Source organism: Taudactylus pleione, unplaced genomic scaffold (assembly GCF_031769625.1).
Source record: "Taudactylus pleione unplaced genomic scaffold, aTauple2 ptg000148l, whole genome shotgun sequence".
Lineage (NCBI taxonomy): Eukaryota > Metazoa > Chordata > Amphibia > Anura > Myobatrachidae > Taudactylus > Taudactylus pleione.
Window position 1 is genome coordinate 2605084 of NW_028284550.1, and position 24764 is coordinate 2629847.

The 24764-nt window shown below is 46.1% G+C and overlaps 1 protein-coding gene across 1 annotated transcript in view; it reads left to right on the forward strand.

The window, feature by feature from the left end:
- Positions 1-24764, forward strand: part of LOC148522293 (T-lymphocyte surface antigen Ly-9-like) — a 66408-nt gene that overhangs the window by 11298 nt on the left and 30346 nt on the right. The window contains exons 4-8 of the mRNA XM_088474156.1: positions 610-774; positions 17676-17996; positions 20968-21240; positions 23337-23454; positions 24191-24334. Coding sequence (XP_088330282.1) covers positions 610-774; positions 17676-17996; positions 20968-21240; positions 23337-23454; positions 24191-24334 — 1021 coding nt within the window. The remainder of the gene's footprint in view (positions 1-609; positions 775-17675; positions 17997-20967; positions 21241-23336; positions 23455-24190; positions 24335-24764) is intronic.

Genomic DNA, 24764 nt, shown 5'->3' on the forward strand with positions numbered 1-24764 from the left:
CATGACATGGACACGCGCATTGTCCCCACCTTCAAAGAAATTCAAAACAACTCCATCAGCAAAAGGTGGTCATGGAGACAGTGTTTTGAGACCACCAGGGCGTGCTTCTTGTTGATTTCCACAATGGGGCAATTCATCAAAAATGACCTGGTTTGTTACGAACAGGTGTCGTATTGCTGCATGATAACAGCAGGTCACCCTCAGCCAACTGCACACGTGTGTTGTTATGGGGACACCATTGGGAGGTACAGAACCAGGGCTGTAACTAGGGTAGCACGACCAGTGCCATGGCGCAGGGCACTGCAGGGCAGGGGGCGCTGTTCGGGCCTGTCAATTTTCCTGCTTATTATCATTCTCACTTGTAGCTTCCTCTTCTTTTATACCCAGCATCTCCTGGGCTCCACTATCGCTTCCCTGGCCCTTCCCCATGAGGCCGTGGCCCTTATTCGGGTGCACTATGTACCCATTTTAAAAATTGTGGGGGGGGGGCGCCAGTGCTCTCTCTGGCAGAGGGCACCAAGAAGTCGAGTTACAGCTCTGTACAGGACCATCCTGACTACAGCCCTGACCCTGGCATTAAGTGATTTTCATCTCTTGGGACCATTGAAGAAGCAGCTGGGTGGAAGGTGATTTGCAACCGCAGGAAAGTTCAGTTCAGCAAGGAGTCATGGCTCCAGGTGCCTGGCACTGGATTCTTCTATGCCGGGATAGATGCCTTGGTGTGCCGTCAGAACAAATGTTTAGACAAGTACGTGGACTATGTGGAAACAATCTGTACCAAGGCCATACCATTGTAGACGTATATGTACGAGTTGAATAAATGCATGCAGTTAGAGGTCTGGTTACGTTATTTATTGTACTACCCTCGTATAACGCCCTCTAACACCAGCCTATTGCTACCAGCTTCTCCTCTTTAGTAAGTGTAAGAGCTGTGCTCCCTGGGCGATGTAGTTTGGTGATGTCACTGCATGTATATGCTACAGGGCATTCGGTATGGAATGCCGGGTGACGCATGACTGGCAGTGCAACTCCCGGCTGCGGCAGCCCGACCAAACAGCAGAGCCCGGTAGCGTAAGACCGACAGCGCTGGAAATCCCAATCGTCCCTAAGGTAAGTATATACTATACTAACTAACCCCCCTAACCCTCCTTAGGGGTGCCTAACCCTAACCTCCCCCTCAAGTGCCTAACCCTAACCTCCCCCCTCTAAGTGCCTAACCCTAAGCCCCCCTTCCCCGCTGCCTACACCTAAGTCCTCCCGGGGGGTTGTCTAACCTAAGTCCACCCCGGGAGTGCCTAACCCTAACCCTCCCTCCCCCTAGCCTAACCCTCCCAGGGGGGGTGCCTAACCCTAAGTCCCCCCCAGGAGCCATAAACCTAACCCTCCCCCCCCGCGGCTGTCCACTCATGGCGCCTGGCATCCCTTCGATCGGGATGCCGGGCGCCGGTCTCCCGGCATCGGGAAAATGACAGGCGTCTAGATTTTAGACGCCTGTCTTTTAACCCTTGCTGGGATAGTGTAGTCGGGAAGCCGGCGGTCGGGATTGCGAACGACAGCTTCCTAAATGAATCCCGCTACAGACGACAGTAGTGCTCTATGATGAATACCGCCTAGACCTATATAAGTGTGGCCCCTATGGGCCTGATTGAGAGTTGCCTGCAATTCTGAAGTTTACACAGCTGTGCAATTTTTTGCAACTGCGCATATGCGAAAAATTCCTAAAAACGTATACAGAGCATGCATTACAGAGTGTGCACACGGCTAATGTATACAGAGCATGCGTTACAGGGTGTGCACACCCTTAATGTATACAGAGCATGCGTTACAGAGTATGCACACCCCTAATGTACACAGAGCATGCGTTACAGAGTGTGCTCACCCCTAATGTATACAGAGCATGCGTTACAGAGTGTGCTCACCCCTAATGTACACAGAGCATGCGTTACAGAGTGTGCACACCCCTAATGTATACAGAGCATGCGTTACAGAGTGTGCACACCCCTAATGTATACAGAGCATGCGTTACAGAGTGTGCACACCCCTAATGTATACAGAGCATGCGTTACAGAGTATGCACACCCCTAATGTACACAGAGCATGCGTTACAGAGTGTGCTCACCCCTAATGTATACAGAGCATGCGTTACAGAGTATGCACACCCCTAATGTACACAGAGCATGCGCTACAGAGTGTGCTCACCCCTAATGTACACAGAGCATGCGTTACAGAGTGTGCACACCCCTAATGTATACAGAGCATGCGTTACAGAGTGTGCACACCCCTAATGTATACAGAGCATGCGTTACAGAGTGTGCACACCCCTAATGTACACAGAGCATGCGTTAGAGTGTGCTCACCCCTAATGTACACAGAGCATGCGTTACATAGTGTGCTCACCCCTAATGTATACAGAGCATGCGTTACACAGTGTGCACACCCCTAATGTATACAGAGCATGCGTTACACAGTGTGCACACCCCTAATGTATACAGAGCATGTGTTACAGAGTGTGCACACCCCTAATGTATACAGAGCATGCGCTAGAGTGTGCACACCCCTAATGTACACAGAGCATGCGTTACAGAGTGTGCTCACCCCTAATGTATACAGAGCATGTGTTACAGAGTGTGCTCACCCCTAATGTATACAGAGCATGCGTTGCAGAGTGTGCTCACCCCTAATGTATACAGAGCATGCGTTACAGAGTGTGCTCACCCCTAATGTATGCAGAGCATGCGTTACAGAGTGTGCTCACCCCTAATGTATACAGAGCATGCGTTACAGAGTGTGCTCACCCCTAATGTATACAGAGCATGCGTTACAGAGTGTGCACACCGCTAATGTATACAGAGCATGCGCTAGAGTGTGCACACCCCTAATGTACACAGAGCATGCATTACAGAGTGTGCTCACCCCTAATGTATACAGAGCATGTGTTACAGAGTGTGCACACCCCTAATGTATACAGAGCATGCGTTACAGAGTGTGCACACCCCTAATGTATACAGAGCATGTGTTACAGAGTGTGCACACCCCTAATGTACACAGAGCATGCGCTACAGAGTGTGCTCACCCCTAATGTACACAAAGCATGAGTTACAGAGTGTGCACACCCCTAATGTATACAGAGCATGCGCTAGAGTGTGCACACCCCTAATGTACACAGAGCATGCGTTACAGAGTGTGCACACCCCTAATGTATACAGAGCATGCGCTAGAGTGTGCACACTCCTAATGTACACAGAGCATGCGTTACAGAGTGTGCACTCCCCTAATGTACACAGAGCATGCGTTACAGAGTGTGCACACCCCTAATGTATACAGAACATGCGTTACAGAGTGTGCTCACCCCTAATGTACACAGAGCATGCGTTACAGAGTGTGCTCACCCCTAATGTACACAGAGCATGCGTTACAGAGTGTGCACACCCCTAATGTATACAGAGCATGCGTTACACCCCTAATGTATACAGAGCATGCGTTACAGAGTGTGCACACCCCTAATGTATACAGAGCATGCGTTACAGAGTGTGCTCACCCCTAATGTATACAGAGCATGCGTTACAGAGTGTGCTCACCCCTAATGTATACAGAGCATGCGTTACAGAGTGTGCACACCGCTAATTCAAATCCCAACAGCGGCATCCCGCTACATGAAGATCCCGACAGGGGTGGTAAGTATGCTATCCCTCCCCCCTAACCCTCCCTTAGTGGTGCCTAACCCTAACCTCCCCCCAGTGCCTAACTCTAACCTCCCCCTGGTGGTGTCTAACTCCCCTTCCTGCACCCTAGGTGGTACCTAACCTTAACCCCCTTTCCCATAGCCTAACCCTAAGTCTCCCCAGGGGAGATAGGCGTTGGGATTTCAACGCCTATCTTTAGTCCAGAGTCGAGATTCCAACATCTGGTCTGATGGCTGGCATCCCCGCCGCCAGTAATATGACTACATGCAATTTACAGCACCTCAGAGGCCAAGTAACTGCTGCACTAAGTTTAAGCATCAGACACATCGAGCCAATCATCAACTGCTGACAGGAGACCGCCTGAGTCAGGCCTTCATGCTAGCACTGCTGCAAATACTGTATAACACTACTGAAGTAGAGAATGAATAAGAAGAGACTTACTTAAGCCAAGGAACAGACTATGGACATCACACCAGTGGAAAATGGTCCTTTGGAATCAAAATGTGTCAGATTTGAACTCCCAACCATCATATTTTCAGGAGAGGCAGAGAAGTTGAGTGACTGATGTCTGGTTGTGTGGTTCTCACTGTGACACATAGGGGAGGTGGTGTGATGGTATAGGGTTGCTTTGCTGGTGCTATGGTTTGGTGATGTATTATAGTAGAAGGCAGACTAAATCATCATGGCTATCTCAGCATGCTGTAGTGACACACCCTACCATCTGCTTTGCACTTCGTTCTTACACAACCTGGGGGTGTTTTTTGGGTCACTGATGGGTTTGAAAAAAGGACTAGGTGACAGATGGGGAAAGATGGAACACTGCATCAGGTGACCTGGCCTCCAGTCACTTGACCTAAATCCAATCAGTTGGACCAGCAGCCAACAAGTGCTCAGCATACATATGGGAACTCCTTGAAGACTGTTGGAAAAGCATCCTAGATGGTCAGCCTTATGAAGCTGGGTGAGAGAATGTCAAGTGTCTGCAAAGCTGTAATCACGGCAATGATAGACTACTTTGAAGAATCTAAAATAAAATATCGTTTTGATTAGAGATGAGCGAGTTCGGTTTTCAGAGATCCGAACCCACCCGAATTTTGTAGATCAGAGTCGGATCCAAGCCAGCTTGGATGTTCCCGCCTTACTCGGATCTCTCAAATCATGGCAAAACCATAGAGACGAAATCTCGCGGCTCGCGAGCTTTAGTCTCTATATATAAGGGACGCGGCGGGCGCCATTTTACTCCGGCTGTGGAGACTGAACAAGGAGGGTGGGTAGTGTAGGACTGGGGAGAGGTGCTGTGCTATTCTGTCTGCTGTGTCCTGGGCTGGTGCTGATCCATTCTGGGCTGGTGCTACTGCTGTCACTGTGCTGTCTGCTGTGTCCATCTGGGCTGTTGCTTATCCATCAGGGCTGGTGCTACTGCTGTCACTGTGCTGTCTGCTGTGTCCATCTGGGCTGTTGCTTATCCATCAGGGCTGGTGCTACTGCTGTCACTGTGCTGTCTGCTGTGTCCATCTGGGCTGTTGCTGATCCATCTGGGCTGGTGCTGTCTTCTGTGTCCATCTGGGCCCAAGTTCTGGACCCCCCCAAAAAAATATTTTTTTGTGTGTAATATATATTTGTCTGTGTGTGTGTTAGGCTTAACCGCACAAGATCTAGAAAGTCGGCGACGCAACCTAGTGCTGCCTAACCAGTCGCCATCAATCTGTGCTCTGGGCCCAAGTTCTGGAGCTGGAAAAAAAATAAAAAAAGTGTATTTTTTCAAATAATTGTCTGAGTGTCTGTGCGTGTCAGGTATAGCCGCACAAGATCTAGCAAGTTGGCAACGTAACCTAGTACTGCCCGACTCCAGTCGTTATCAATCTGTGCTCTGGGCCCAAGTTGTGGACCGGCCAAAAAAAAAAAAAAAGTGTATCTTTTTGTAAAAATTTTTTCTGTGTGCGCACGACTGCACGTGTGTAAATTTTGTAACCGCACCTTGGCTACACTATTGATGCTTGTGACACTGCTTCAAGACCACAGAAAATATGGAGGGCTGTCACATGACAGGAGAGCAAGGCCAAGAACCACATAAACATTTTATTGAAAAATCATAAATAAAAGATCATATAAAAAAATATATAAAATATAAAACCAAAGCAGAGGACCACCTATAATGCCTGGAGTCTCCTTATATCCGGATCAGGGTTCCTCCAGAACAATAATTAATAAGGTAAGTCCAACACTGCATAAAACATCAACGCGTTTCAGACCTTCCTGGTCCTTCCTAAGGATGAAGTCATGATTTTTGATTTTTTGGAATAAAATGTTTTTATGGAAGGAATACTTTGAATAAAGGTCTTTCTTTTATATCACTTCGTGAGGCTTCTATGTGGAGTACCAAGGGATGCAAAGAAACCTTTTGGGGAATATCCATACCTGGTCCCAGGTGAGTCAATCTCCTATGGGGAAAACTTGTATCCCATGCAGTGAGGATATCTTTGTTGATGTTGATGAACGGAAATAAAGAAACCTTTATAGGAATATAGGGCACCTCCAATTGGTGAGTGCCCTTGGAACTATCCTATCTTATTACTTACGTTTTTGTTGGATTGACTCTTATTTGTTGTTCTATCTCCCCTATCTATGACGCATCTCATCTAGAAAACGGGAGAGGATTACATATTTGTGATAGCGCCTATGGAACGCTTATTTTCGATTATATATGTGTCTGGAGGAGTGGTGCTCCTAAAGCTTGTACTGGGCAGCAGTCTCAGGGCGCAGGCGGTTTGGATCTTTTGTTTCTAGTGGCTAAAGTGCTTGGTTTGTTAAACTGTGCATGTCCTTTTTAATATCCCACATAAGAGTGGGTGGGAGGGACAATTCCATATTACACCTCTTTCCTTTACATTTGGCACAATTTGGGGCATTGCCGACTGACATTATTATAGTTTATTAAGCTGCCATCCTGTCTGCCACTGCTGTGTGGCAATGTTTCATAGATGTCCTATATTTTTTTTTCTGCCGTGCGTTTGTGCCGCTGCTCTGTCGCTTACTTTAGCCAGCCAGCTCGCCTGTATTGGTGAAAAATGGTGAAATCAATATTGTGAGGTGGTTCAAAATGCCAAGAAATGCCTGAAAATGATTGTTATTAAGGTTAATAATACTGTAAGAAAAAAAAAACAGGCCCAAATTAAGTGGTTTTAGCTGTTTATATAATTTTTTGGAAAAAATACAGATCCAAAACCAAAACCTAAAAACAAAACACCAAAGAAAAAAAATCCAAAACCAGATTCAGATCCAAAACCAAAACACGTGGGTCGGCGCACATCTCTAGTTTTGATTTGTTTGCCACTTTTCTGCTCACTGCATAATTCCATGGGGTCTATTTGCTAAGCCTTGAATGGAGATAAAGTACCAGCCAACCAGCTCCTGTCATTATTTTTCAAACAGCCTGTGCCATGGCAGTTAGGAGCTGGTTGGCTGTTACTTTATCTCCATCCAAGGCTTAGTAAATAGACCCCTGTGTGTGTTATTTTAAAGTTATGATGACTTTACATTTTAGTGTCGACATGTTAAAAGTTGACCTTTTGACTGTGTCGACCTAAATGTCAATTATGGTCGACCTAATGACCAGGTCAAACTTTATTGTCGGCATTCAGAACCAGTCGACCTTTCATACCACACCTGACCCCACAGTATATGAACCGTACATCAAGTCGATGTTGGAGTGCTTACAATCTGCATCGCAAATGTACAGACCACACAGCTGTAAAGTGGGCGACTCGCCGCTCGTACATTTCAGAGATTAGCATTTGCATATTCCCGTTACCTCGGCTGCATTACCAACAAACTATGAAGCCCTAGCACAACCACACGCTCAGATGTACACCAGGGAAGGACTCTGTATCAGCATTTACATAAAGATGCAGATGGGCGACCACCAATAGCTGCAGCCGCTCCTGCGTCCACCTATGAACCAGCCCTATTTACTCCTCTCAGTAATCCCACATTAACCAGAAAGTCAGTTGCTTGGCTGATCTTGTGTCGACAAACTATGGGACTAGAATGTTGCATAAATCCAGTTACCAGATGCACCATTAATACAGTAACATTAGCCCATCTACAGTCACCATCCTGTAAACATTAGCTCCCCGTCCTGTAAACATTAGCTCCCTGTCCTGTAAACATTAGCTCATCTACAGTCACCATCCTGTAAACATTAGCTCCCCGTCCTGTAAACATTAGCTCCTCTACAGTCACCATCCTGTAAACATTAGCTCCCCATCCTGTAAACATTAGCTCCCCATCCTGTAAACATTAGCTCATCTACAGTCACCATCCTGTAAACATTAGCTCCCCATCCTGTAAACATTAGCTCCCCATCCTGTAAACATTAGCTCATCTACAAGCCAGTGTTGAAACAGAAGAGGGAATCTGGCAGCGCAGTCCTGAAAACGGACGGGTACAAAAACACAGGTCAATAGTTGGTTTAAGCTGCATACACACACAACGATTTTTTGAATGATTATCGTTAAACGCTATCGTTTAACGATAATCGTTTGAAAAAATCGTTCACTTTCTGAGTCAAATGATGAACGATCATCGTTCATGCGCGTTCACGTTTGTAGTTCAGTCAGACTTGTCAACTGAACGATTTTCATTAAGGGAATATGCAAAAATCGTTTGTAGTTCATAAAAATCGTTCATTACACTTTAAAAAATCTGACAGATAATCTGACAGACAATCGTTAATAAAAATCGCTCATAAAATCGTTGGTAACAAAATCGTTGTGTGTGTATGCAGCTTTAGAAATAAAATCTGCGAAGGCCAGGAAGTAGGATGACTCATATCTGAATGTAGGTTTCACTTCTATAGCAACCACTGGTGAAATCAGGCCTCAGAGTATAGGCCCTCATTCAGAGCCGCACGTTAACAACAGTACGCTCGTTGCGTTCCGATGTTGACTAACCGCGCATGCGTCGGTGTTACACTGCGCATGTGCGTACGGCAGATTGCGAGTTTTTTTTCTCTCGTTCCTAAAATAGCGTACAGGAAGTGACATGTCAAATGTGATTGACAGAACAGGGCGTTTTTGGGTGTTGACGGGGGTGGAGATGAAAAAACGCAGGCGTGGCGAGGCGTTTTTGGGGCGTACATACATTAGCAGATGCGAACGTCAAATGTGTTCGGACCGTCTCATACGTCACTGGAACATCCGCTTTCCCTTCAAAATGCTCGCACAGCTTAGGGTCAGGATTACTCGACCACATTGGCGATGGCCTTCTCCTCCGTCCCGGGACTCAACGATGGTGCTGCGATTAATCGCGGCTGGTCAGGAAAGTAATTAGTGTTGGATTGAAAACCGGCTTGGTATGTGTTTGGAAAGCAGTTTATTGGGATAGCACAAAAGCGTACGCAGGTGGAAATCAGAGCTGCTAATGTCATGATTACACAATCAATTAGCGTACATTTTTGGGGTTTTATTTTGGCCACAATTTGTTGGTTATGGCCTATTGTAACAATAATGTCATCATGTTTTAATTAGCTCCCCTTTTTTTTGGTTTACTGTGGAATTTGCATCGCTATGTGATTTTTTAAACGTTCCTTAAAGAGGCCTTTTTTTTTTTTGAAGAGGGTCAGTTTTTGCCTTTAGGGCCAGGATTAAATGTAACCCATTTGTACAATAATGTCACAATACAATCTCATTTTTTTGTTTTTAATTTATTGTTTAAACACAAACAAATTGGCCTAATATTTTGTTGCCTTTTTTTGTGGCAAAGATATTTGTTAAAAAAAAAAAAACCCCATAACTGCTAACATAAGCGTAAATACAAAATTTAAAAACATTTCACAAGAAAGGAGAGGGAAGTTTTGACCAGAAAGGAATATGAGCCAAGCACAGAAGGAGTGTGGGAAAAGTCGCCATTGCTGTCACCGTTTTCTCGCCCGTTTGGCTGGGTGAGGGTGGGCGCCAGACCGGGTCCGGGATGCCATCGGGCTGGCCTGTCCAGAGGCAGATGTTGTGGCCTCTGGACTAGGCACAGGGCTAGGCACATTTGGAGGATTGGCTGATGTTGTGCCAGAGGTGGAGGATCCGGATGTTCCGGCAGGAAGGGAGGTCGGCTCCACCATGTGCTGGCGAACGAGCTGCTCCAGGGCATCGGCGATGCGGATGTTGGCCCTGGTATTTTCCGCCAGGGCCTGAGCAATGGTCACGTTGGCCGCAGCATTTTGCTCCAGGGCCTCAGCCACCCGTATCAGACTGGCGTCCATCCTCTGCAGAATCTCCGTATGGCAATCCGATCTAAAATTGAGTTCTGTGAGGAGGCCCACTGCCTGCGAGGGGGCACGCCCTGGACTGGCTTCTGCAGGGTCCTCAGCCGGATGTACTGGTTCCTCCCCTGCAGAGCCAGCAAAAATTCTGCGGCCAAGGCTCCCCTCTGGAGCAGACTCATCCGCCTCTGTCTCTGTTAGGAAAATTGCGAAAAGACTCACATTAGAATCTACATATTGGCACAATAGCATTTCAGAGTTGGTGACATCACAAGACTTACCTTGGCCAACATGAGGAGCCGCAAAGTCTGGCATGTCCGTATCCATGTTGGACACGCCAAACACCTCCACAGCCTGCACACACCCCTGTGCCAGCTCTTCTAAGTCTGTCAACTCCAATGACACAGGGGTGGGACCCCCACCTGTCCCCCTTGCATGCCTAGCCCTGTCGGCAAGTTTTTGCTTGAGACGATATTTGAAGTCTGCCCATCTGTGGAATGAAATTGGACCCATTATCCTTTTTTTTACAATGGGGTTTGTTTATAGGATGGGAAAGTGTTTACTTTCCGCCGTTTGACATCCCGGGCTAGACGGACATAATCACCCACCCTATTGACAGCAACGGCGACCTCCTCCCACATTCTCCACTTCTGGCTTTGGCTCATATTCCTGGCTGCCTGGGGCAGGATGTCAACGCACTTCTGGATCAAAACCTCCATCTCCTTGCTTGTGAAATGTGGCTGCCTTTTTTCTTTGGCAGCTTTGGCGGGTTGACTGGGGCCAGCAGTCTCTTCCATGTCATCCTCCTCACCTATTTGGGTAAATATGCAGATTTAGCCACTTCACAACTTGACCAATATATTTGTTTGAAAATAATCATGGAGACAAAATGCATGAAGGCCTTACCGCCGGATTTTTGGCCATTGTTTCCCTGGTCTGAAGCCATGTCTCTGCTTCCAGAATGAAATCAACCAGAAATTCAATGTGATTTCGTGACGTATTTATACATGCGTCCTTTGTTTGCGGCCGCATCATTGATTGTGCGTCCCTATGATTCATCCTTAATTTGTGCGGGAAAATAAACACTATTTATGGCTTGGTGTGTGTGGAGTCGAGGTGGGGTTGTTGGATTGTTGGCGGTTAAGTTGTTTGGATTTGGTTGTTTGCGGTTGGAGGATTTGGCAGAGTTGGTTTTTTGTTTGTTTTTGCTACAGTTCTTTTGTTTTTCCGTTCGCATTTTTTTCCTTTTTTCCACATCCTTTCCTGATTTGGTAAGTTTTGTGCAGTCAAATTTGTGGCCAATTGGTGTCTTCTTCTGTTTTGTGGTTAGTTAATTTTTTTAACACTCATTTCATCTTTTTTAGTTTTTTTTGGCTTTCGGACCCAAAGACGTTTTTTTTGGAAATCTTATATATTCGAGTTGGGTAAGTCCATTTTTTGTCTTGCATTTGCGAACTAATTAACGCATTTTTGACTGTTGGTGTAGTGACTTGCATTTGCGAATTAATTACCGCATTTTTGACTGTTGGTGTAGTGACTTGCATTTGCGAATTAATTACCGCATTTTTGACTGTTGGTGTAGTGACTTGCATTTGCGAATTAATTACCGCATTTTTGACTGTTGGTGTAGTGACTTGCATTTGCGAATTAATTACCGCATTTTTGACTGTTGGTGTAGTGACTTGCATTTGCGAATTAATTACCGCATTTTTGACTGTTGGTGTAGTGACTTGCATTTGCGAACTAATTAACGCATTTTTGGCGGCTTATTCATCATGTAAACCAGTTTTGCTTTTCCCTTTTCCATTTTTGGGGTCCATTTGAACCCTATTTGACGTACGGTGTGCAATGTCGTTTTCATCGATGGCCAAATGTGTGTTTCGCCTATTTTATGTGTTGGCTTGCAACAATTTGAAAAACAAAAAATCACCCTCTAAATTTTTGATGTCTCATTTTTGGCTTTTTTACAGTTTATACGTATCATGACAATACCCCGGCATGTAAGCAGCTATGGATGGTATCAGAAAGCTAAGTTGTTTTTTGTTACTTTTGGGGTGGCTCAAAAGCCTTACATTGTAAACTTTGAATTTCAGGTAGATCTGGGGCGAATTGTTCTGGCCCTGCTCCCGGAAGACGACCAACCTCAAACTCGTCCCAGGCGTAGGCATCGTAGGCATGCAAGGCCCCAGATATTTCAAACACGTGTCACCCTTTTTGGAATGCCCGATGATGAGGTTTTAAGACGCTACCGTCTACCTCCCAAAATCATCATAGACACTCTCTCATTAATAGAAAGTGATCTTGAGCGGCAAATTGACAGTCCAACAGCAATACCACCACTGACGCAATTTATGGCGGTGTTACATTTCTGTGCCTCAGGATCGTTTCAAACAACGGTGGGAATAGTGGCGGGCATCTCCCAATCCTCCTTTTCCCGGATCCTGAGGGCAGTGATGGAGGCACTTTTCAAGCACCTCCATCATTTTATTAAAATGCCTTTGGATATGGGTGCCCTTAGTGTGGCCAAGGCCAATTTTTACCAAATAGCTGGCTTCCCACACATCATAGGGGTTGTGGATGGTACTCACATACCACTTCAGCCTCCAGCACGGCTGGAGGCAATATTTAGAAACCGTAAACACTATCACTCCCTGAATGTAATGGTGGTATGTGATGCCTCCCTCCAGATCCTGTCCCTGAATGCTAAATTACCCGGAAGTGCTCATGACTCCTTCGTCATCCGGCAATCAGGGATATGGCAGAAATTAACCAACCTACAAGCTGGTGATGCGTGGCTTCTGGGTAAGTGGAGACCTTTAGTACATAACAATGTTAAGCTTGATACACAGTGTTCCTGATGTGGTCTATTTTTGTTCACAGGAGACAGTGGATACCCTTGCATGTCCTGGCTGCTCACTCCTTATTTGGCTCCCACACCAGGGCCACAAAGTGCGTATAATTCCGCACTTACAGCCACCAGGCAAGTGGTGGAGCGCTGTATCGGCCTTTTAAAAGGCCGATTCAGATGCCTCCACCGCTCTGGTGGCGAGCTCATGTATGTGCCGGATATGGTGTCGAAAATTGTGGTCCTGTGTGGGATATTTCACAACATTGCCATAAGGAGTGGTGTCCCAATGCAGCCAGAGGATGCCTTACCTGAGGATGGCCCCCCCGAGGTTGGTCGAAGGTCAGTATGTGGGGGGGCCATACGCGATGATGTGGTGGCCAGATTTTTTAGGTAAGTTTGAACAAAACTCCAGTGTTTATACCTAATGTGTTTGTGTTTGTTTGCGAACATCTAATTTTTTTTTTTTTTTCTCACCATCTTCTGTTTGTTCACATAATCTTTGGCACTCCAACGCTCACTACTTCCTGCTACCCTTACCAAACCTGGATCTGGTCCTTCTGGGCATATATTCTGGAACCCATATCGCAACGCCATGTTTGTGGAATCATGTTGGCATGGTCCTTCGTCAACCAGTTCTTGATTTTTTGTTTTTATTTAATTATTTCTTGGTATGTGTTGTATTTGAATTTATCACTGTGTTCTTTTTTTGGGAGTGACCACTTTGTTTTCTCTGTTATGTTGTTAATAAATTTTTGGAGAGTGAAATGGTCTTCCTTTTTTGGGACGTTAACAGCAAGTGTAACCAGGTTAACACAAGTTACATTTGACTAAGGGGTAAACCAGTACTGACGCCAGTTGAGCTAAACTGAAATATATTTTCAGCTTCCCAATCCACACCAAAAGGAAGCCTGGCCCAACCTTGGGATTTGTAAGATTGGCCTAAGCAGCTTGCGCACCAAGTAGGAACCTGGAAAATGTAGAAATATGTAATTGACACTACACCCAAAAAGGGAAATGACATTGTTACTGTTATGTGTTTCTTGTGTCTGTTTGACATACAAAGACAAAACACAATCTAACTTTTAAAAAAGGGAAATCCTTGCAGGAACAGTCTACTTATGTCATGCTAAACTATCTTGGTTTGGGTTTTTAAAAATGAGCCACAACGTATATTTGTCTTAATAAATTTAATTTGAAAATATAACAAAAATAAAAAAACTACTGCCGAAGGAGGCCAGACAGCCGGTCGAGGGCCACCAGAATGCCGATGACATGTTGGCGCATCTGCCCCACAACATCCGCCACCTCTTGCCGACGCCTCTGTTCCTCTGTGGGTGAGAAAAGTGTGTGGGTTAATACAACAATAGGGAATCCACATTAAAAAAAAAAAACACAACCAAATCACTCCTAAATCCAAACCAAAAAAAAAAAAGGGGGGGCTGGCAAAAATACAAGGCCTAGGTACAAATTCCCACAGGTGTGATATGTGTATGTTTAAATCACCAGGAAGAGGTAAAGGCAAACCTTCACAATCACCAAAAGTCAAGCCACAAAAACACGAAGAAAGGCACGACACATGATTACATACAAACAGTTTGTGCTTTATAAAAAATAAATAAAAAACATACCGGGAAACAAAACGGGAGCTCCGGAAAAACCTCCATGATCCTCCTCGGAGGATCCGTCATTACCCAAAGAATGGGGAGGAGTTATGATGGACTCCGGGGAGGGGGTAATTGGAAGAGGGGTGGGTGGAGGAGAGGGGGAAGTGGGACGGAGGGGAAGGAGGCCCGACATTTCCGGGAGAGGGTCTGGGAAGGATGGGGAGGAGTGGGGAATAGGGGAAAGATTTGGGGTGGAGTGTTGGCTGGGGGTTGGGGATAGTGGCCGGGAACGCCGTCTGGACGGACGGTGACGGCGGAGTCTTGGCTGTGCCCTAAAATATGTCAAAGAAATTGCGGTTAGTTTATGGACAAATCCGGCCAACCAAACTAAAAAAATAAAAAAAAAAACAACAAATAAGCCAAATAGCAGTAGAATGAAAAAAACAGAAATAGAGGGGAAACATGCACACGCAGATATGAGTACAAATAATAAATAGAACAGACAGGAAAACATGCACACGCAGATATGAGTACAAATAATAAATAGAACAGACAGGAAAACATGCACACGCAGATATGAGTACAAATAATAAATAGAACAGACAGGAAAACATGCACACGCAGATCTGAGTACAAATAATAAATAGAACAGACAGGAAAACATGCACACGCAGATATGAGTACAAATAATAAATAGAACAGACAGGAAAACATGCACACGCAGATATGAGTACAAATAATAAATAGAACAGACAGGAAAACATGCACACGCAGTTTGCCCCACAAACACAAACATTAAAACCACAATACATAACACTTACTTGCCAGGATCTGCATGCGAAAGCATGCCAGCAAGCGGGGCGTTCGCCGTTGCAGGTCGGACCACCTGCGCTCCAGCTGCCCGATGTTGCGGCGTGAGCCGAAGGACCGCAGGCGGGACCGTGCCTCCGCATACGCGGAGTGCTTCTGCTGGTTGGTCATGGGTTGAGGTTGGCTGGTGATCCGGCGATCCATGACCTCCGTAAGCACCAGCAGCTCGCGCCTGGTGAATGCGGAGGCTCTCATGATGGCAATGGTGTTTTTCTTAAAAATCATTTTTGATAAAGTGTGTAAAAATTTTCTGATTGGCTAATGTATTTTGGAAATTAACAGGAGCAATTTTATTGGTTAGTGTATGAGTCATGTGTTCGACAGGGCCAGAAATCTCTGGAGAGTTATGATAGGCTTGATGCAGTGACATGCGTAAGCAAATTTAAATAAAGAAATGAACCCAGGGAAATATGCGGGGATCCACAGCAATAGTACAATTGTTTAATTGTGGTTCACATGTTTTTTGAACAATAAAAGCGAATGTTTCATCCGTACGTATTCTGCGGGTAAACACAAACACGGACAAGAGTAAAGTTTCTTGCATTGTGTTGAAAAAAACAAACAATTAAGCTAATTGATACATTGATTGGCATGATACGATTGATGGAGGTAGGCAGAATAAAGGAGCAGGTAATCGACATCTGACAAGGCCACTTCCTGTTTATACTTGTGCGTGCGTTCCTTTCAAGCCATTTCGGGGATGTACGCTCGCTATTTCGTACGCTCGTTAGTTAGAGGAGGGGTCGTCAGAGTTTTGGGAGGCATTTTAGATGCGAACGAAAATACGAGCGAGCCATTGATTTTAAATATTTTTGTACGTACGCCTAACGTACGTGCGCCCGCTTGCGAGTGGGTCTGAATGAGGGCCATAGTTTGTAAAGGAACTTTAGCACCCATACGGCAGCTTGCAGCTGACAAAAAGTATGCTGTCATTTAGAAACAAAACATATTGTACAAAATAAAAGATTTTTTAATAGAATTTAATTTTATTTTTTTTAAACATACCGGTACTTGCCGACTTTTTGGCTGTTCCCTCCAGGGTTGAGGGGATGTGGGTGCAGCAAGTGTGCTTCAAAATCATTAACAAGTGTCAGACCACACTGCTAGGAAATTGCTGCTTATTCTCCAAGCAGCAATTTCCTACTCTGTAGGAGGGATGTAGTTATCATACCTTCAGAAGGCATCCCGACTGATGAAATCCCGGTGCCGAATGCCACTACCTGGCCAAAAGACCGGCACCGCAATACAGACAGCAGTTGGCATGCCGATCATAAGTATAGTGGGGATGGTTAGGTCTTAGCTGTGGGGTGGGGGTGGGGGTGGGGTGAGGGCTAGGTTTAAGTGTCACGGGGGGGTTAGGGCTAGGCTAGGGGAGGGTGGGTTAAGGTTAGGCACCAAGGGGGTGGGTTAGGATGCAGGAACAGAGGGTTAGGGGGAGAAGGGGGGAGCGTTCCCATATTTACCGGACCCCTGTCAGGATCCTGAGCATTGGGATGCCAGTGTCAGTATATTGACAGCAGGCATCCCGACTGCCAGGATTTCATACAGATTCCCTGTAGGGGACATGGTATAACCAGATGCAAAAAATCCGGCTTTAAATCGTATAAGAGCCCTGCTTAGGTGGGGCAAAAAAGTTATCAGGCTATTGGATTTAGAGAGTACAGGGCAGCACTGGGCCACTCGTGGCACCATGGTATTTGGGCAGGAAGTAAATATGTTAAAATATAGTTGACCACTTATGGCACTTATAGCCCATGGGTGTTCTAAAATGTTGGCACTTGTAGAATGCCACATGTCCAGTTCTCGGCTCATTACCTTGCTTAATGCTTCTGCCCCAGGTCTTTTTTTTCCCTTTTTGGACTAATAAATGCTTAATACATCACCCAGGCAGTTTTCCTTCTTCCGCTCAGATTTACCATTTAATGTTTAGCAATTTGCATGGTTTACACACCGCACACTGGAGTGCATGAAAATGTGAGGTTTCCCAATTGCACAGTTTAGATCTCCACCCAAAATTTTGTTCCAGAAGTTACAGACACTTTCAACAAAACCTCAGCTATCGTATAGTGACCGATTGAAAATAAGTTACCTTGCTCTATTCAAATAATCTGTATTAGATATATTTAAGAACTATCTAGTGTTAGGGGCACAGATTCCCAAACTCTGCTATTACAGTCCAGGTTTTAAGGATATCCTTGCTTGAGCCCAGATAGTTAAATCAAACTGACTGAGGTACTAATTTAGTCACCAGTGCTCAAGCATGCAGATCCTTAAAATCTGGAGTGAAATGGTGGAGTTTGGGAACCTCTGTATTAGGGAAATGGGGTCACCCTTCTGTGAAACGCGTCTGCAGAATATATTTTAGACCATTGGTTTGGTAATTACATTGATTGGTATTGTCCCGTTTCCTGCAGCCGGAGATGACGCTCCTATGCAAGTGACCGGCCTTATAAACCAGTCTGTCCAGCTGTCCAACTACCTTCATCTCCCGCTTCCTATAGAGGAGATAATGTGGCGATATTCAACCAATGGAAGAACTGTTAAAGTGGCGGAAGTTAAAAACAGAATTTGGACGATGTACCATCCCCAATTTAACAACCGGATTCAGAGACTTAATAATGGAGAAATGTTGGTAATCACACAACTAAGCACGATGGACAGTGGAGTGTACGCTGCGGAGATCACACTTACCAGCAAACAATTATTCACAGCATCTTTTATTCTCAGCGTGTACGGTATGTGAGCATTCAGAAGTCCTCAGCACAAGCTTCTAAAATACAATCAGTATCTAGGTAGTGGGCCTGATTCAGAGCTGGACGCTCTGACAAGAACACTTGCTCTCAATCAGGGCCCGCCTAGCTGAAAATGGAGCGGCCTCCTGGCCGCTCGCATAGCTGTGGGTGACCACCCACAGCTTATGCGAGCGGCCAAAAAGATGGTCGCAATGGTCAAAGACCATCGGGCTTGCGACGAGACCAATGTGGTAGGGTCTCGTCTGCCGCAAGCCCGGAGTGCTTTTGGCTCTATCAGAGCCAAAAACACTCCCACTGACATCACTAGTGATGTCAGTGGGGCCGGACCCAGACGGTAGGCATTCCCATGGGAACACCTCCGTCTGGGCAGCCACGCCCCCGGCATGCCCACCAAAGGGGGCGTGCTGTCACTCACCATCGACAGCACGCCCCCTTTGGTGCGAGACCCGGAGCGACGGCTTGGCCGTCGTTATTCGGGTCTCGCGCATGCGCACGACGGAGCTCCCTCCATCGTGCGCATGCGTACCATCGACCCGCTTGCGAGCGTACAGCGCTTGCGAGCTGGTCTGAATGAGACCCATAGTTAGGTACAGGTTGAGTATCCCATATCCAAAATGCTTGGGACCAGGGGTATTTTGGATATCGGAATATTCCGTATTTTGGAATATTTGCATAAAATAATTAAATATCTTGGGAATGGGACCCAAATCTAAGCATAGACTGCATTTATATGTTATATACACCTTATACACAGTCTGCAAGTAATTTTATACAATAGTTGCAATAATTTTGTGGCTCAAAGTTTGTGTACATACATGAAATTTATTTATGTTTCATATACACGTTATACACACAGCCTGAAGGTTATTTTATACTATAGGTTTTACTATCTCAGTCATGCTCAAAAAATTCCGTATTTCGGAATATTTGGACATGGGAGACTCAACCTGTATATGAAAAAAAGCACTGCACAGAAATTATTATATACACACACCCCAAACTCCACAGTGTAGCAGCACTTCGGTACAAAGAACAGGAAAGATGCTGCACGGTTTGGCCAGTATTACATTTCTTATGTGGCCATCACGGGTGTGGATTGAAATATCTACTGTAAAAAAGGTAGACAATGTCTAGATCAGTGATTCCCAACCTCGGTCCTCAAGGCACACTAACAGTCCTGGTTTTAGTGATATCCATGCTTAAGCACAGATGGTTAAATCAAAATAACTAAGGTACTAATTAAGTCACCTGTGCTCAGCTATGGCTATCCTTAAAATCTGGACTGTTAGTGTGCCTTGAGGACAGTGGTTGGGAACCCCTGGTCTAGATAGACACCAGATGTTAGACAGTCAATAGGCCAACAGGGACAAAAGGTCCACAAACTAAAGGTTGACATGTAAGAAGGTCGACATATACAAATGGTCGACCTGGTCAAAAGGTCGACATGAGAAAGGTAGACACAAAAATGGTCAACACATTGTTTTTTGAAAACAAAAAAAACTATCTTCACCCTAAACCTCACCTTAGTGGCTTACCCTAACCGTCGGGGTAGGTGCCTGACCCTAACCGTCCCTTCTAGTGCCTAACCCTCCATCCTGGTGCCTAACCCTAACCATCGGGGTAAGTGCCTATCCCTAATCATCGGGGTAAGTGCCTACCTTTTTCATGTCGACCTTTAGTTAGTGTGTCAACCTTTTGTCCCCGTCAACCTATTTACTGTCTAACATCTGGTGTCTATCTGGACATTGTCTACCTTTTTACTGTAGATCTTTAGACCGGATCCCGGCCATCACACAGGTCTCACCATATTTTTTTGTTGATCTTAGAACCGTCCTTATTGCATTGTAGATTGTAATATGAACGGGGAGCGGCTATAATAAACCAATTGCATTATAAAGACGCCTCCAACTTCTCAAGGGAAGTGGGAGAAATGCGCAAGGGCTTTCTGGTCTTCCAGGCCACTCGGAGGACTTCCTGAGATTCAGGAGTCTCCTTCCGGGAGAGCAGGAAAGCGTTACTGACGGGAACTTTTATATGAAACATTTTCAGTTCTGATAAACTTCTGAAATTACCTTGGGATAATTTTTTCAGAATATATACAATTAGTCACCCTCTGGGAAAGTCCCCTTGGGCCTTTTCTTCTGGAAGTCAACATCGGAGAAATCGGTCCCGCAGACACACACAGTCACTTTTTATTGCAAATGATTTATCATATCAATATGGACAGGGCAGGCTCCAGAAGGAGTCGCGCCCCGTGCAGAACGGGAGTGAGGCGCTCATTACATGTGGGTGGGGCTTAATTACCATAGGCCACACCCCTAAATGCTGTTTGTGGACATTTCCGTATGGCAGGCCTCCTGTTTAACGTCAGGCAGGGGGAGAGCCCAGCATTCCGTCAGTAGCTGGGCAGCCCCCAGCCCTCTCCCTGCACTGAAAGCGCGCGGCATCCATTCTCTTCTCCGGGGTCCAGCACTGCTGCGGCGGTCTACGTGCCCAACCTCCCGACCACCAGTGGGTGGAACAGCAGGGCAGTGCCCAAAAAGCTGGACTGTCCCGTTGAAAGCAGGAATTGTTGGGAGGGTTGCCCTCTCTATGGGGTGGCGCTCCTGTTCGACCGCACTGGTCGAACGTGCCTCGAGCCGGCCCTTCATATAGACAGTTCTTCACTTTTATATCATGCATTTTAGGGTTATACTGTAGATGACCATTACCATTTTACTTAGAAAGTAGGTCAGGCAACTCTCCTGGGCCCCCAGTAGAATAGACCAGCCACCCAGATTCCCAGTGATAACAAAATGCCAACATTGCCCGGCTACATCTAAGGCTCCACCATTGAGCAGTGTAGGGGGGGCATGATGATGCAATTTGCACCACTATGCCCTGTGCACCTTCCACCTGGACCATAACTTCCTCTGATCAAGTATGGCATTAATAGCTTCCTTTCCGATTACAGAACCTGTTCCTCACCCAGCTGTAAGGATTGGATGGGAGAAGAGGACCAATGACTGGTGTAATATGAGTCTCCATTGTTCTGTCCCAACAAACACATCAGCCTTGTCCTATACCTGGATGCACAGACATAATAACTCTGAGTACCAGCTGTATAATAATGGTGCCACCATCCAGGTGTCACTGCAGCCGGAGTCCTGGGACACTGAGCTCCTGTGTATAGTACATAACCCAGCCGATCAGAAGAACAGCTCTCTCCATGTCTGCATGGCTCCAGGTGAGATGTGAAGAACAGTCACTCTGTATGTAGTTTTGATTTGTAATATATCAGTTTTACAAAAAGTGTGGCACTACAGGTCTCAGCTGGTGGTTGCCCCTTCAGTCATGGGTTTGCTGCACTTGTGGTTCCCAAGCTGTTAATGGCTACAATGGTATGCTCTGGAACACATTCTAAAATACTTTAACATTACAACACCATGGGCACTTCGCCAAGCCTCTACAGTACCTGGTGGTTTCTACTCTTAGGATAGACCTCTTGTCAAAAGCACAATGTGTTTTCTGATTTACTGCGTCTTGAAGCATATACAGTTTTTTGGTTGCAGCAAGTTCTATTGACCCCAGTGGATTTAGTAATGCATTCATCATCACTTAATTTTTACAAAAGCAGGTGTAAATGAAGTGATCGGGACATTCATCACGAAAGTAAAAGGAGGAGATATCACAGATACCTTCCCCTTCTGGAATGGCCCCCTGTCCCCATACACTAGTATCACAGATATCTCCTGCTTACCTTACTCTCCCGATGTGACCCGCTGCCCCCATACACTAGTATCACAGATAACAGAAATACCTTCCCCTTCTGGAATGGCCCCCTGTCCCCATACACTAGTATCACAGATATCTCCTGCTTACCTTACTCTCCCGATGTGACCCGCTGCCCCCATACACTAGTATCACAGATAACAGAAATACCTTCCCCTTCTGGAATGGCCCGCTGCCCCCATACACTAGTATCACAGATATCTCCTGCTTACCTTACTCTCCCAATGTGACCCGCTGCCCCCATACACTAGTATCACAGATATCAGAAATACCTTCCCCTTCTGGAATGGCCCGCTGCCCCCATACACTAGTATCACAGATATCTCCTGCTTACCTTCCTCTCCCAGAATGGCCGCTGTCCCCATACACTAGTATCACAGATATCTCCTGCTTACCTTCCTCTCCCAGAATGGCCGCTGTCCCCATACACTAGTATGGGGACAGAATTCATCAAGCTCTGAAAATATTATATTTTCGGAGCTTGACTGCGGAAGCATTCACCATCTTCAGATGGCGAATCCTCCCGATACCCGCTCCTTCTCTAATGGAAGGAGTCCCGGGTCGCGAAGAGGGATCCTTTTGGATCCCTCCTCCTCTGTCCGGCTCCTTCCGCCGGACGTCGGGGGCTCTTGTGCGCATGCGTGACCTGTAGGTTGAGCATTCTTACTTCCATCACGGCTACGAAAGGAGCAGTGAAAAGATTCACGGCTTCAAAAAAGAGAAGTGAAGCCGCTCACTGGACGGCTGATTTTCGCATAAGCTGTCACTGCGCCAGAGCAATGAGGAATTGCTCCGGAATCCGCGGCGAGTTAGCATGTTAATTATCAGGGTCCAGCCTCCATAATTAACATCATTAATCGGCCTCGTAGAGATCTCCCCATGTGGTTAGAAAATGATCAGGTGTCCTGACAGACGGGATCTCATTTAGAGTTAAAATGAAAAAAAGCAGCGTGCATTTATGTCTAAGTGTGCGTGCATGTTTAACTTTCCAAAACAGTTAGATTGGAGACTCCTTATGACATGGGTTCCTGAACAGGGTGGTGGAAGGGGCTTGTAGATGTTGTCAAAATACAGTAAGAGCATATTGTGGGCAGGTTGACCAGAATTGTGGCCAAGATGGCTGGTGAAAAGTTGCATATGCCTGTTTGGTAGGGTCTGGCATGCAATCACTAGGAGACTTCTGATGCCGGACTGCATGGTAAGAATATACGAAGGTGGTTCAATAAGTGAGGTAACAAGATCTCTCACGTGTGTAATGTGCTCTATTTCATTCTAATTTCCAGCCGGGCCAGAGAGGGTAGACCAATGATTCCTCTCTCGGCATTAAAGTGCACCTCGTATCAGTCATACTGTCCCAACATCAGCTGTAAGATGGCGAGTCTGGCGGAAACATGATGAAACATTGAGATGCGTAGCGTGATCAGATTTCTATGTCTAAAGGGCACATCAGCAGCTGATTCATCCCCAACTTGTCGATGTGTACAGTGATCACGTCATTTCACAGAAAAGGGTTTGGGATTGGTGCATTGCCTTTGATAACGTCCACCACAGATGACAATTTGTGCCGCATTGGAGGTCTGATGCAGGAAAACAGACACTTTCGAGCTATTCTTATGGCTGATGGACTGAACATCTCAGTGGGTACTGTGCACAATATTGTTCACGTTGGGTACTGAAGCAACTCCCACAAGTTCACAAAACCAATAGGATGGGATTGTCTCTGAAGCACTCAGCGTATTGTTACAGGCGATGAAATGTGGGTGCTACATGTGACACTGGAGATGAGGCCAGCATCCATGACATGGACACGCGCATTGTCCCCATCTTCAAAGAAATTCAAAACAACTCCATCAGCAAAAGGTGGTCATGGAGACAGTGTTTTGAGACCACCAGGGCGTGCTTCTTGTTGATTTCCGCAATGGGGCAATTCGTCAAAAATGACCAGGATCGTTACGAACAGGTGTCGTATTGCTGCACGATAACAGCAGGTCACCCTCTGCCAACTGCACACGTGTGTTGTTATGGAGACACCATTGGGAGGTACAGGACCAGGGCCGTAACTAGGGTAGAGCGACCAGTGCCATGGCACAGGGCACTGCACGGCAGGGGGCGCTGTCCGTGCCTGTCAATTTTCCTGGTTTTTATCATTCTCACTTGTAGCTTCCTCTTCTTTTATCCCCAGCATCTCCTGGCCTCCACTATCGCTTCCCTGGCCCTTCCCCATGAGGCCATGGCCCTTATTCGGGTGCACTATGTACCCATTTTAAAAATTGTGGGGGGGGGGGCGCCAGTGCTCTCTCTGGCAGAGGGCACCAAGAAGTCTAGTTACAGCTCTGTACAGGACCATCCTGACTACAGCCCTGACCCTGGCATTAAGTGGTTTTCATCTCTTTGGACCATTGAAGAAGCAGCTGGGTGGAAGGTGATTTGCAACCGCAGGAAAGTTCAGTTCAGCAAGGAGTCATGTCCTGGCTCCAGGCGCCTGACACTGGATTCTTCTATGCCGAGATAAATGCCTTGGTGTGCCGTCAGAACAAATGTTTAGACAAGTACGTGGACTATGTGGAAACAATCTGTACCAAGGCCATACCATTGTAGACGTATATGTACGAGTTGAATAAATGCATGCAGTTAGAGGCCTGGTTACGTTACTTATTGTACTACCCTCGTATAACGCCCTCTAACACCAGCCTATTGCTACCAGCTTCTCCTCTTTAGTAAGTGTAAGAGCTGTGCTCCCTGGGCGATGTAGTCTGGTGATGTCACTGCATGTATATGCTACAGGGCATTTGGTATGGAATGCCGGTCGCCGCATGACCGGCAGCTCAATTCCCGGCTACGGCAGCCCGACCAAACAACAGAGACCGGCAGCGGAAGACCGACAGCGCTGGAAATCCCAATCGTCCCTAAGGTAAGTATATACTATACTAACTAACCCCCCTAACCCTAACCCTCCTTAGGGGTGCCTAACCCTAACCC